At 41.6% G+C, this 15,129-nt stretch overlaps 1 protein-coding gene across 31 annotated transcripts in view; it reads left to right on the forward strand.

Annotated features, from left to right (window-relative positions):
- The window catches only part of RIMS1 (regulating synaptic membrane exocytosis 1), a 479,645-nt gene that overhangs the window by 284,896 nt on the left and 179,620 nt on the right, over window positions 1-15,129 (forward strand). For all 31 annotated transcript variants that reach the window (XM_060235941.1, XM_060235653.1, XM_060235663.1 and 28 more), the window contains 6 exons: window positions 1,092-1,215; window positions 5,058-5,104; window positions 7,061-7,173; window positions 10,637-10,767; window positions 13,545-13,716; window positions 13,828-13,984. In XM_060235941.1, coding sequence (XP_060091924.1) covers window positions 1,092-1,215; window positions 5,058-5,104; window positions 7,061-7,173; window positions 10,637-10,767; window positions 13,545-13,716; window positions 13,828-13,984 — 744 coding nt within the window. The remainder of the gene's footprint in view (window positions 1-1,091; window positions 1,216-5,057; window positions 5,105-7,060; window positions 7,174-10,636; window positions 10,768-13,544; window positions 13,717-13,827; window positions 13,985-15,129) is intronic.

Consider the following 15,129-nt stretch of genomic DNA (forward strand, 5'->3'; position numbering starts at 1 on the left):
CAGTTATACTCTCACACCATCTTCCTCCTCTAGAGCTTCTCAGGAAACCTGTCAGACCAGGCTACCTCTCTTGGACCTGTCCACCCATCACTTTTCTGTTGAGTTCTTCCTCACGCTCACTTCAGCCTCCCCCTCTTTATTCCCTCTTTATTCCCCACATTCCCCAGATACTCTCCCCTGAACCAATGAGGGTTTTCTCCTCCTGATAACACATATGCAACACCTGTTTTAACCTCCTCAGAACTCTCATTCCTCCCGGGGCAGCCAGTTCCAGTTTCGACCAGTTGAAACTGGCTATGTTCCGTCCCCCATAAACCTTCACACCTTGCCTGACCCATCTGTGACCTCGCTCGATGATGAGGGCACCTGTTCTCCTCCCCCTTCTCCACTCTGCCCTGTTAGTTCCCCTCCTTCTATCCTGCTTTGACACATGATGGGGTTCCCGCACAATGATGGGCTTGCTCCAGTGTTTTGTGCTCTTTCCATGCACCCCTGCTTTGCGGGGAGAGGGCCATAGGGCTAAGGGATCCGGACAACCATTAAGACCAACTAAGTTTTATTCAAGAAGATATAAATTTTTGTGTGCATGTACGCTTCATCAGATACATTGAAATGGAATTTGCCAGTTCATATAGAGAGAGAGAGGATGAGCAGCAAATTAGCATACTGTTTATTTGACAGATGCAAGGACCTCTACCCTCTCCCTGTTATATATGGACTGGTAACTTCAATATCAATATATCTGAAGAAGTGTGCATTTGCACAAAAGCTTATACCTTTAATAAAACTTAATTGGCTTTAAAGTTGCCACTGGACTCAAACTTTTTTCTGCTGCATCAGACCAACATGGCTACCTACCTAAGAATATCCTTTAGTAATCATGGTGTCAGCAGAATTATAATGAAAATAATTGTGCTAAATTTTTGGTTTGAAGCTCAAGTATTGTTACCTTTGAACATGCACCCACATACCTAGCCAAGGAAAGACAATAACATTTTCTACTTGTTATATATATATATCCATATATATCTCCATATACATGTGTGAAATGACAAAAAACAAACAAATTCTATCTTCTTTTTAAATTCAAGGTGATGAAGTTTTAGAATGGAATGGTAAACCCCTTCCAGGAGCTACAAATGAAGAAGTTTACAACATTATTTTAGAATCCAAATCAGAACCTCAAGTTGAAATTATTGTTTCAAGGCCCATAGGGTAAGTTATAAATGTGCAGTATTGATGTGCAATATTGAATATATATTGTTACCAATTTCATGAGTATATAACTAATCTGAAAGAATTAGAGGACAAATGTGTGTCATAATTTTAAGTGGGGGATATGGGAAAGCATTAGGGGCCATAAAATGATGTCACAAAAATAATAAAATAAAAAATCCATAGGGAAGGTCCTTCCCCCAGCCAAGCATGCTGCCTCCCCGAGACTCCTGCGTCTTCTTGCAAGTAAATATGCCATGAGTGGAGCTTTCACAGACTGAACTGTGCCCCAAGTTGCTTTGCTTGGTTACCTGGCTGGCCAGCAGATGAATTATTCAGCCAAGGGGTGCGATGCAGATAGGTGCTCTCCCTTGCCCCCCCTTCCCTCCACCCACTCCACCTGGGGCATGTCTGTATCTTAGGCTGCTCGCCTCCTTGCCCATCTCCTCATCTGTCTGGCCACTATTTCCAGGGTGCACCACCAGGCATGAGTCATCCCCTTGCTGCCTGCTGCCCTTCACAGACTGAAGTGTGGAGACTGTCCCCCAGGAAGAGCGGAGATGCAGCTTCCAGGTCGGCCCCAATGGCTGCCACACACATGTGCAGCCAACTTGGAAGACTCAGCAGTGGTGGAGGCCTCTGGCTGGCATCTCCCACAACAGTGGGATGAAGAGGAGAACATTGCCCAGACAGTGCAGCATGCCTATCTGCCCATCAGCCAGTGCCCAAGCTGGGGTGCTCCCTGCCTCCCTGCTGCCACCTTGCTTTCTCCCTCCTCCTCCTCTCTCTCCCTCTCTCTGTGGCTTTCGCAGCTGCAACTTGAACTGGTATTGGTCTGTGAAGCTGGACAGGGGGGGCAGGTTCCAGCTTCTTCAGTTAGGGGTGGTAAGTGGTGGGACTGGGTTCCGTGCATTTGTGTTAAGTGGCGGGGATGAGACCCTGGGGGCACCACCTTAGCTATTGGCCTGCTTAACAGTCTGGGACCCTCATACCTAAGATTGGCCTTTGGAGAGTAACCTCTTTACATGCTTTAGCGTGGCACATATCTGGCCTTCTCTGCTGTTCTGAAGGAAATAGTAGTGAAGGCCTGGACCACATCAGACAATATGAAGCCTAACAAAGGCCTAGCAAGCTCCCCTGCCATTAATGAACCCTCCATATTCTAGTTAGTCCTTATTTTAGATAGGGTTGAACTGCTTACATGTGTAAGTACATCTGTCTGGATTGGAGACCAACCAGGATGGAAGGACAACATGGAAACATAGGAGCGGGGATAGATTCTGAACCACCTTTGCTTATCCTCCTTTAAAGAATCAGCAGAAACCAGAGGGAAGCCTCCTGGCCCATCCCTAACATCCCATAGACAGCAACCAAAAAGTGGGGTGGAGCATCAGATGGCAGCACAAGACCCTCAGTTAAATTCTGACAAGAGACACAGCTGCCCAGCATCCTTGTACTCCTATGCTCACTCCTACCTAGGCACAAGAGCCACCCTTCAGGAGTATGCTGTATTAATTTCAGGGTTGTATACATGTAAATCCAGTAGGTATGTGGTTTATTTGCATGTAATAGCATAATCATTGTTTTAAAGCTTGCTTGCTTATTTATTTATTTATTGTTTGGATTTTTAACTTTTGTTTGGATATTTAACTTTTTTTTTAACCTTTTCTTTCTTTTTGTTACTGTAAGACTTTTTCACCAGTTTCATTCAGCAAATTCCTTCAGACGTGTATATAAACCCTTCTAGTGAGTTATAAAGTTTGTGTCATTCTAAACGGTTGCCAGCATCAGTAGCTAGAGTCATAGCCCTCACTTTTTCTTGTCCAACACACCTCCTCTTGTTTGTGCTTGTAGTAATATTGTGGAATCTCCAACCACGATATTATCATTATTATGGTGTTTATGTTGAAACTGATGTTTGTAAATAATAATACGTTTAAAAAGTGCTATGGTATTGTGACTTTATTTCATTCATATCCCATAAAAGCAGTGACTTTCCACTATCATAAATCCTTTCTAACAAACTGAGAGATTAATTAAAGTAAAAGCAAGAATGGCATGGCTCAGATGTAACTCCAAACCAGAGATGACACTATATGGGTGATTGCAGACAGCCGGTTCAGGGCGGCATCAGGCCGCCCCAAGAGATCTGGCTGGTAAAGGAGTGGACTGGAAGCCTCCAGATGGCACGCAGCCTGCCCCTGAAACAGGGATGGGCTGTGTGTGCCTTGGAGGAGCTTCTGGAGTGCTTGTGCATCTCTCGGTCCCTCCCCAGGTGCTTCCCAGCCTTCTAGATGGCCGGGGAAGCACTTTGAAGCAGCCTCAGAAATTAGGCACCACTTTGCAAGTGGTGCCTTTCTGAGGTGGCTTCGATCCAGCCCTGGGTGGGCTGCAGTGAGGACAGGAGGCAAATGTGCATGTGTGGATGTGCCTTTTGATCTGTCTGCCTCCTGTACCCAGGGCAACTTAAAATGCCCATTTGTTATCACCCTTCAAGAGTCTGATGCTCAAGTACTTTGAACAACCATTGCTGGACATTCTGGTTTTCTGGGGAAGCTCATGATTTACATGTAATGCCAACCTATGGCTCGTGCAAGACAGGAAGCAAGGCTTTTTTTGTGATAGTACTCACTGGTACTACCAGCGTCAAGGGGTAATTGGTTGAAATCTGTCCAATTGTATATCAGTACTGACATATTTTTTTCAGTGCTGACTAGAAGTAATTGACTCCAACCACATGGGGAAAGGAGGAAGAGGGAGTACATAAGCATAAGGTTTGCTCATGTAGTGGCCAATAATGGTTTAGCTTTCCATCTGAACTCTGCCAGTATGTCCAATAGGGCTGTGTAAATATCTTATCTCTGGGACTTTTCAAAGATTTGCATGAAGGTGTGAAGAGCTTCCCCCTTCTGAAATTAAGAATTAAGTACTTAATGACATGTGTGTCCTTAAAAATTAATCCATATTTCTGTTGCAAATGTGGCTCCAGTTGAGTAAGTGTAAAGAGATATATATACTGGTGCAAAATGCATAACTATAATATTACACTGAGCTAGTGGTGGCTGCCCAGGAAAATCCTGTGGATGTATTTATTATTGTTTGGTTATATACCAAATTTGTGTTGTTGCAGGAAAAGAAAATCCAGGGTAGAGATGACTAGGAAAAGAGAAGGGGGAAAACATCCAGTGTCATAATGCTCTTGTATTGATCTATGGTGTGACCATATCTGGAATACTGTATATGGGTCTGGTTACTGTATTTCAAAAGGCCCTTTGCAGTGCTATAAAAGATGCAAGGAGTTGGAACACCTTCCCTATAAGAGAAGGATAAAGAGCCTGAGGATTTTTAGTTTAGAGAAAGGAGAACTGGGGGACGCATGAGAGAGGCTTATAAAATTATACATAGGTTGGAGAAAGTGAACAGAATGAATTTCTTCTGCTTCTCACACAATATTAGAAATCATACACATCCAGCAAAGTTGGTAAACAGCAAATTCAAGACAGGCAAAAGGAAGTATTTCTTAATTTAATCAAGAATTAACATGGAATTCATTGCCACATGATGGAGTGATAGTTTACTTGGTTTTAAAAGGAGATTAGACAAATTGATGGAGTCCATCAGTTGATATTAAACCATCATGAGTAAATGAAACATCCATGTCCAAAGGCAGTAGTAAATCTCTTAATATAAGCACAAGGGGAGGACTAAGCTCCATGTTCTACTTTTAGGTTTTTCAAGGGCATTTGGTTGGATACTAAAATGGTGTACCACATGGACCACTGGTCTGATGTTCTATAGAGAAGCAGGGTTTTCTCATTTTTCTCTATATTCATACCTTTTAGTGACATTCCAAGGATTCCCGAGACTTCTCATCCTCCACTGGAGTCTAGTGAGTATTTGCTTAATTCCTGTCTGTAGCTGGCTCAAAACAATACTCCCTATGTGTTCATTCAGTAATAAACTAGATATGACTAATATAAACCCTTACGAATACAGGAGACTAGCTAGCACTGTTTTTATCTATAACTGCTTTTAATATAGTGGGTGCAATCCTCATAACCTTGATACTATTCATTGTTGACTCATACCAGTAGGAGCTGTCCGAATGACTTGCACCAGCTCCCTTTGAAGTTAATACAGCAGTGAACAACAGTAGTGAATGTTGCTGAATGATGAAATACATGGCATTTGGTGACACCACAGTTCACCATATTTCAAAGGAATTCTTGGGACTGGTACACTGTGAGCCCACCACTAGACTGTGACATGCCTGCACACTAAATCTTAAACATTCCACAAAGTTACTCTTATTTGTTTCTTCTGTTGCTAAAATTAAGTTTGCTGAAATGAATTTCTTCCAGGAGGTGTTCTGCAAAATTGGTCCATAGCGGAATGCATGCATATTTTTTTCTCAATTATTGCACACACCACATAATTTCTTTTCAAGGAGTACTCTTGTTACAAGAATATTTCACTTGTATATTTCTCAAATCAATCAGCTTAGTATTTAACTTCATCTCTCCCTCTTCGTACCACATTCAGTTGCCATTCTGATTGTTCCATGATAGTATGTATATTATGGGCCCTTATTAGACAGTGTTCATGAGGTACATATAGAGTATTCTAAGCAAGTGTACTCAGAATTGTATTCAGAATTATCTTGTCATCTTTACTCTATAAATAACATAATTTAGCTTCCCTCTCCTGCTCTCTATTAATTTATGTTGATATGCTCTTGCTGTATTTTTTGCTGTATAATTCTAGTACCAATATTCTTATATTGGTTTTGCTATAGCATAATTAAGCTACTCCCCCATTTAGTGAATTATTTTATTTTATATTAATTTTTTTGTGGTTTGTGTTACTTCCTTCTTCTTGCCTGAGAGGTAGAAGTAAACATTTAGACTAGAGCATTCTTCGATTTGAAATAAATCTATAAATGCAAGTACATGAAGTTGCCTTATACTGAATCAGGCCATTGGTTCATTAAGGTAAATATTGTCTACTCAGACTGCAGCATCTTTTCTGGGTCTCAGGTAAAGTCTTTCACCTGCTTCCTGGTCCTTTCACTGAAAACATCAGAGATTGGACTTTGGACTTTATGTATATAATGCAGATGCTGTACCACTGAGCCCCAGCCTCTCCCCAAACAATAATAAACACTATTATAGCCTTCCACCTGCAACAAAAGTTTCTTCCTGCAGCAAGGATCTCTCTTCCTTCACTCCTTTCCAGTGTGATCTGCCTGAGCCCATTTACGGGAAAGGGCAGAATATAAGCCTACAAAATAAATGAATGAATAAATAAATAAATAAATAATTGATACAGCATATTAACATTGAAAATGGACTTGTAGAGAGCAACACACAGAGCCAAAAAAAGGTGCCTGAGCCATACTTTGTCTGATTATATACTCCGTGTTTATTTACCTTGTTTCCCCCTTTGATTGAAATTAAATATTTTGTTGAAAGTTAAAATATATTTAGATTTTTTTTTGCAATTTAATTTGAACATATAGAATTTTGAAATGTTTTTATTTTTCTCCCTGCTATCTTCCTACTATTATTTTTCCTTTCTTCCATGGTAAAATAAAACTTTTGCAGCTTTGGAAAACAAGATAAAAAGGGAAGGTACTATATTTCTTTTTCATGTCGGTTGTGATGGTAGTAGTAGTCAATAGGTAAGACTCTGTTGTTTCCTTTCTAATGTTGATGGTCAAAGTATTGATTGATGTGTTTGAGTGGTTGGTTCTGTGGACATTGGGTAAATAAAGGGACAGTGGTAGTAATAAAACTGATTATGATATATCCAGCTTTAAATGTCTGATTTTCCACTATCTTTACAGGTTCTAGCTCATTTGAATCCCAAAAAATGGAACGACCATCAATTTCTGTTATTTCCCCTACTAGCCCTGGAGCCCTAAAAGATGCACCACAAGTCCTACCTGGTCAACTTTCTGTAAGTGCAAAGGATACATACGTTATCTCATTCCAGACCAGAGTTTTTGCTTACTTTTTTGGAGGAGGTTGTTATAAATTTGGACCCTGAAACCCTGGCAACTGCTTATTTTCACATGAGAGGGTGCAATAAAATGCACCAAGCAGAGGTTATGAATATCAATTCATGTGGGTAGCCATGTTGGACAAAGCAACAGAACAAGGCTCAAGTCCTGTGGCGTCTTTAAGAACAACAAAGTTTTATTCAAAGTTTAAGCTTTTGCGTGAATGCACACTTTTTCAGATACATTGAAATGGAAGTTACCAATCCATACATAGAGGTATGTTTGTAGAGAACCATCTGTAGAGAACCCAAATGCCAACTCTGCTGTCACATGCACCCAGGCAACATGACCATTGGCGCTAACAACATCAACTATGCCATCTCATTCACTTGCTCATCTTTATGCCATTAAATGCCAATGATGACCTTCCATTCTCTACATAGGGCAAACAGGTCAAACGCTATGCAAAAGAATAAATGGACACAAATCACAAGACTAAGAAACCTGTAGGAAACCACTTCAGCGTTCCAGAACTTTCAATGGATGACCTCAAAGTAGCTGTTTTATTTCAAGGAACTTCAGGAACAGACTGGAAAGGGAAATTGCTGAATTACAAGTTATTACAACACTTGGAACACACACACGCTGAGGACTTAACAGGAATATTGATTTCTTATCTCACTATATATGAAAATCTCATTTAGTTCTTTCATATGTTCATTCTCAGAAAGAAGAGCCATACATCTTCCTTATTTTATTGTATTTATTATTTGGAATAGTAGATTGGAATAGTGATTGTAATGTACAATGAATAGTAGAATGTAATGTAATTTGTAATGGTAGATTGGAATGTATTTCTCTAGTCTGGTGACAGAGGAGACATAACACTACACAACCAATCACCCCACCTTAAAGAAAAGAATGCTGTTAGTTACCTCCATGCTTGAGAGGAGATGGATGGATCTCAGTTAGTTACTCTGAGCATTCCACAATGAAGAAGGTAACATTTACATATTAATCTCCAATTTTGATATATTTATGTATCCCCCCAGAATTAACTCCAAACAAATGATGAGTAATTTATTTATTTATTTATTACGTTCAATTTCTATCCCGCCCTCTCCGCAAGCGGACTCAGGGCGGCTAACAATCAATACCATAATACAATTTAAAATAAATAAAATACAATTTAAAACACTTTAAAGCATTTTGTGGTGCTATACAACTTCGGTATGGCAGGATCTTTCTTTTTTCTGTTAGTGATCATATAAAGTTCGTAACTTTTCAGCTATATGAGGTGGCAGTTCTTCCCGGTTAGGTGTTGAAGCCCTGTCGGAACAATTCAGTTTTGCAGGCTCTGCAGAATTGAGAAAGGTCCTTATGGCCTCCTTATGACCTCCGGGAGGACATTCCACATTTCTGGAGCTGCCACCAAGAAGGCCCATGTGGAACACAGCCTGGCTTCCTTTGGTCTGGGGATGGACAATAGATTTTGTGTTCCTGAACGTAGTGCTCTCTGAGGAACATGTGGAGAAAGGCGGTCCTGTATATAGGCAGGCCCCCAACCATAAAGGGCTTTAAAGGTCAAAACTAACACCTTTAAATGGACTCAGAACACAATAGGCAGCCAGTGCATTTCTTTCAGCACTGGCCAAATGTGTTCCCATCTAGGGAGCCTCATTAACAGCCATGCTGTAGTGTTCTGCACTAGCTGTAGTCTCTGAGTCAGGCTCAAGGGTAGCCCCACGTAGAGAGCTTTATAGTGATCTATTCTCAAGGCGGATCACCATAACTAAGTTGTCATGTTCCAGAAAAGGGGCCAGCTGCCATACCCGCAGGAAGATGGAAAAAGGCGGATTTGGTAGTAGCTACTACCTGAGCCTCCATTGTCAAAGAGGACTCCAGGAGCACTTCAAAGCTCTTGACCTTAGGGGCCGATATCGATGGCACCCCATCAAGAACCAGCAAAGGGATCTCCCTTCCTGGGCCACCCTGGAACCTCCATCTTCGTTTGGATTCAGCTTCGACCAACTCAGCCTGAGCCAAGCTGCTATGGTGTGAAGAGCGAGGTCTAGATTTTCCGGGGTACAGTCGGAGTGGCCACCAATCAATAGATAGAGCTGGGTGTCATCCGCATATTGGTGACATCCCAGCCCATTCCTCCTGACAATCTGGGCAAGGGGGCGCATATAGATGTTGAATAACATCAGGGAGAGAACCGCACCCTGCGGCACACCACATATAAGTGGGTGCCTTTGGGATGATTCTTCCCCTATCACCACCCTTTGTCCCCGACCCTGGAGAAAAGAGGCCAACCATTGCAAGGCGGACCCCTGGATTCCCACGTCAGCAAGGCAGCTAGACAGTAACTGATGGTCAACCGTGGCTGACAGATCTAATAATAACAGTACCGCTGAGCCGCCCCAATCCAGATGTCGTAGGAGGTCATCCATGAGGGCGATCAGAACCGTCTCCGTCCCATGACCTGGCTGAAAGCCGGACTGGAATAGATCCAGTGCGGAAGTGGCATCCAGGAATCCCTGCAGCTGAATCGCCACCGCCTGCTCTATGACCTTACCCAAAAAGGGAAGGTTCGACACCGGCCGATAATTTGCCAATACAGCAAGGTCTGCAGATGGTTTTTTCAAGAGGAGAGGGACCACAGCCTCTTCAAGAGGCATGGGAAAGATCGCTTCTATGAGGGATCTGTTGATGATAAGCTGCAGTGGCTCATGTAGCGTCGCCTGGCTAGCTTTTATAAGCCAGGATGGGCACGGGTCCAACCTACAGGTAGTAGGGTGTACAGCTAAAAGGATCCTGTCAACCTCCTCCAGGCTGAGTGGAGTGAAGGAATCCAGAATGAACCAGAAGATGTGCTCAGTGCCTCAAGTTCCTGCATTGTATCAGTTGTGGTGGGGAGGTCATGGCGGAGCGACGGGACCTTATCTGCCAAAAAACTCGCAAAAGTCTCACAGCCGATTTCCAATATAAACTGAGCTTGTTATTCCTGTTTGGTCCTTGCATCTGTTAAACATCTTCATTATGTTGTATGCTAATTTGCTGCTCACCCTCTACTTATATGTATGGACTGGTAACTTCCATTTTGATGTATCTGAAGAAGTGTGCGTGCACATGAAAGCTCAAACTTTGTTGGTCTTAAAGGTGCCTCTGGAGAGGAGATGAATGCCCGTCATAAAAACCTGACCAGAGTTGGGAGACAAGGGCTACGTACCAGGTAACCTGATTAGGAGAACTTGGAGTAGGGGCAAGATTCCTAATTCTGGATTGGGGGGAGACTTTCACTAATGCTGGCAGAAAGTTTTAAAAGGTAATATCATCCCAACTGTGAATCTCCACGATTATTAATCCAGATAAATATATGTCCATTATTCATACACAGTTATTTATAATTCACCATAGGTTAAACTATGGTATGACAAAGTGGGACATCAGCTAATAGTGAACGTTCTTCAAGCAACGGATCTGCCACCGAGAATAGATGGACGACCAAGGAATCCTTATGTGAAAATGTATTTCCTTCCAGATAGAAGGTAATATTTTAGATGAGTTGTATACCTTACTGAGTGACCAAACTGAATGTCTTATTAGGTATTTCCTTCTTTATGTGTATAAGAACTTTTTGTTGCACATAAGCCTTAAAAATAAAGTCTTAACTATACTTCTATAATTAGGTAATTTCCTCTAACTTCTTCATGCTTGTTGTTGGAATCAACAAATGAGACTCAAATGAAAGGAAATTAAAGGGTTATTCCCAAATCTAGATGTGTAAAAAGGTCAAGTAGTCCCCTGTGCAAGCACCAGTTGTTTCCAACTCCGGGGTGATGTCACATCAGGACGATTTTTGGCAGACTTTTTATAGGGTGGTTTGCCATTGCCTTCTCCAGTCATCTACTCTTTATCCCAGCAAGCTGGGTACTCATTTTATTAACTTTGGAATGATGGAAGGCTGAGTCAATCTTGAGTCAACTACCTGAACCCAACTTCCACCAGAATTGAACTCAGGTCATGAACAGAGCTTGGACTGCAGTACTGCAGCTTACCACTCTGTGCCACAGGGCTCCTAGTTGTGTAGGGGGTATGCATTGAAATCCCATCTGTTCCACAGTATGGCAAATTACTGTGTATCTGGACAATTATTCCAGAGGGGTAGTTGTGCTGATTGGTTTTCATTAAAACAAACAAACAAGGGGTCTAGCAGTATTTTAAAGACTAAGACAATTTTATTCCAGCATAAATTTTTATAGACTACAGACCATTTCTTCATATATAATGAGCAGAAGAACATCATTATGTTGCCATGTTATGTAGGAGACATGGGTCAGAGCCTTTTTATTTGCAAGGCTGGACATAATACCTCCAATGGTTTTGTAAGGGAGATTTTTGAATAGGTCCTACATGATAGAATCTGCCTTCACAGCCTGCCAGAATGGAGATTTTTTTAAAAAATTATTACTATATTAAGCCTTTATCCAACCAATGCCCCCCCTAATACTCCAGAAATTCTGGCTCTTGTGCTCAGTGATAGGGATCCTAAGAGCATTCTAGCAATTGCAAAATTTGTCTCAGTCCTTTTAGCCCTTGCATCAAAAAATTAAGAAATGTATGTTTTATGCTGCTCAAGATTCATACATTCTAGGAGTATAAAATGAAAGGTAGTAGGAGACATGGAAAAAATAACAAACTGCAAGATCAAGGGCTACAGAATGCAAGAAGTACAGGGTGAAATGTAATTATCTAAAGTAAAATATCTAATCAAGAAAAATACAAGACCATGTAACAGTCACATTAAACTAGTTAATGCCTGTAGTTGGTGAGGTGCCCCAGCAATTATTTGACCCTCTTGCTACCAGAAACCTGTAAAGTAGGTAGGACTGAGAGACAATGACTGGCTCACAGTCAAAGGAGGATTTGAGTCCATGTTTTCTTGCTCTAAATTGAATTTTAACCACTGCACTACACTATACTCTCTCTCTTCCCATTCTCCTGTTCTCTCCCAGTTTATTGTGTTATCTTTGTGGCACCATTTTCCAGTGTTTATAGCTTAGTCCTTAGGCTGTTGTACACTGAATTATTTGAGGATAACGTTTTTCTTAATTGTTTCATTAAGATAGGTTGGTCAGACCTTTCATCTGCCAGAGAATCTTTTACAGCATCTTGTTACCCTGTGTGTCTTCTTCCCATATTGGTGGCTACCTACTGTATATCTGAACTGGCAACTGTATATCTGAACTGTATGACTGAGTAGCAAAGCCACCAATCAAGTGAGGTCTATGCCCTCACTGTACAGGAAGGAGACTACAGAACAAAAGCACAAAAAGCTGCTTATACCTAGTCAGACTATTGGTCTTATCCTTGTTGGCATGGTGTAGTCCCAAGGTCCTCAACAGGGTGCCCATGGCTTCTGTGGAGCCCCTGGCTGATGCCCACCAAGTGTTTTTAGAAAGTGGGTGGGGCCAAGTGGAGCTTTTGCACAGCAAGGCTTCTGATTGGCCATTGAACATTTGGCTGTGCAGATTTTTAAAAATGTTGGTTTGACCACTGCTGCCACCACAGCACAAGGATTTTTACTGTGTGCCTGAAGGTAAGCTACAGAAGCTATTTTCTGGCTGTCTCCACTTCCCATGGCAGCCATTTTGTGGCTATGCCCACCACCCTGTGTCAGAATTCCAGAGGTGCCCACAAGGTTGGGGAGTCCTTGGATACTCTGACTATAGACGCTCTCCTGGGTCTCAGGTAGAGGTCTTTCACATCACCTAGTACCTGCACATTTTAACTGGAGATGCAAGGGATTGAACCTGGGATCTTCTTCGTGGAAAGCAGATGTTCTACTATTGAGCCATGGCCTACCCGCAATGTTTATTTTATTGCAGTTATATCCCTCCCTCTCCTACCGGGCTCAAGGTGGCTAACAACAGTTAACAATTTGATAACAGATTTAAATTATTACAATAAAACATTATTAAAATATTAAAAGCAATTTTAAAATCAGTTTCAGATGGCATTTTGCCTGGTTCAAAGTAATTTATGTCAATGCTGTGGGATGGTGGGTACTGCGCAGCCCCGTAGATGTTAGGAGCACCTCCAGTTAGTTATTAAAAGCCTTCCTAAACAGGTATGTCCTACAGACCCTGCAGAATTGTGGCAAATCCCACAGGGCCCTGGTCTCTTCAGGGAGGGCATTCCCCTGAACGTTGGTGTAAAGCTGTCAGTGATGAGACCCCAGCATCAATAATTCATCATAAAATTTATATGGCAATAGAAACCTTGCTTTCTGCTTGTTAATTTACAGTGGTGTCTTCTGTTTCAGTGATAAAAGTAAAAGAAGGACCAAAACAGTAAAGAAAAGCTTAGAGCCAAAATGGAACCAAACGTTTCTTTATTCCCATGTGCACCGTAGAGATTTTAGAGAACGGATGTTAGAAATCACTGTCTGGGATCAGCCAAGAGTTCAAGAAGAGGAAAGTGACTTTCTTGGAGAGGTGATAACATGTTGGAATTGTAAAATAAATTTAGTACACTCAAGGTATTTCAAAGGTGTTTGGTGGTCTCTTGATTTTAAACTAAAATGAACTTGGTTACATTTCATACAGATCCTTATTGAGCTGGAGACAGCACTTTTAGATGATGAACCACATTGGTATAAGCTGCAGACACATGATGAATCCTCACTACCTCTGCCTCAGCCATCACCTTTCATGCCAAGGAGACATGCTCATGGTGGGGAAAACTCCAGCAAAAAATTGCAAAGTAGGTTTCAAATTCCTCTTCATCCTCAGTAATAGTCTTGACATTCATATTATAAGAAATGTATAATTGAACATTTAAGCAACTGCTTCTTTTCCACAAAAGTTGTACTTTTCAAAGGTTGTGAATAAAACTGTGTGAAAACATGGGGGAAAAACTGCATTTTTCATATACATGTCCTATGATTTTACAACTTGCATAATATTGCACTTCATTTATACTAAATGGTTGCAAAAAAACTGAATGCAGTCAAAGTAGTTCCGCTGCATTTAGTACATACTATCTTGTATAAATCATTGGAACGTACAAAGCTACCTTATAATGAATCAGTTATTGATCCATCTAAATCCATATTGTCAACTGCGATTATCAGTAGCTTTCCAGGAACTCAGGCAGACACAGGTGTATCTCAATACCTATTAATACAGATTGTTCAATTAGTACTAGGGTTCTTATTCATGCCGTTTTTCTCCCCACACTGCTTAAAGTGTTGGTGGGAAAGAGGAGCTGGGCAGCCCCATTGTAGGTCTGACAACCCTACCAAGGGGTGAGCTTTTGTATTTCAGGACTCTGCCTAATAGGGTTGCCAGGTCTGTGTTGAAAAATACCTGGAGATTTTGGGGGTGGATCCAGGAGAGGGCAGGGTTTGGGGAAGGGCCTCAACATGGTATAATGCCATAGAGTCTACCCTTCAAACAGCCATTTTCTCCTGGGTGACTGATTTCTGCCAGCTGGAGATCAGTTGTAAAAGTGGGAGATCTCCAGGCTTCACCTGGTGGTTGGCAACCCTACTGCCTAAGCTTCAGGTTGCAGGATCTTTGCTGACTTTGGTTAAAGTCAGACAAGCTCAGGGATTACACAGTGTCTTTGTTCCCAAGGCTGAGGAGCTTCCCAGCTACCTTGGGGAGAGGTCTGCACAATTCCTTGCAGGCCATAAAACTCAGAATTCAGGGACTTATGCCCTTCTAGTGTCCAAGATTTGATTATAATGGACACATTTTGAGAACAGTCAAAAGTCCACTGAAAAATGGAGGTGCTCTTCCTATAAATATAAAAGTGAAAATGAAATTTTAAAAAATCAGGTCAGTTCTAGTTAACAGATTCATTTGTAATTCCCATAATCACACAGTGCTTTTCACTGGATCTGT

This window comes from Heteronotia binoei, chromosome 1 (genome assembly GCF_032191835.1).
Source record: "Heteronotia binoei isolate CCM8104 ecotype False Entrance Well chromosome 1, APGP_CSIRO_Hbin_v1, whole genome shotgun sequence".
In the NCBI taxonomy this organism is placed as follows: domain Eukaryota; kingdom Metazoa; phylum Chordata; class Lepidosauria; order Squamata; family Gekkonidae; genus Heteronotia; species Heteronotia binoei.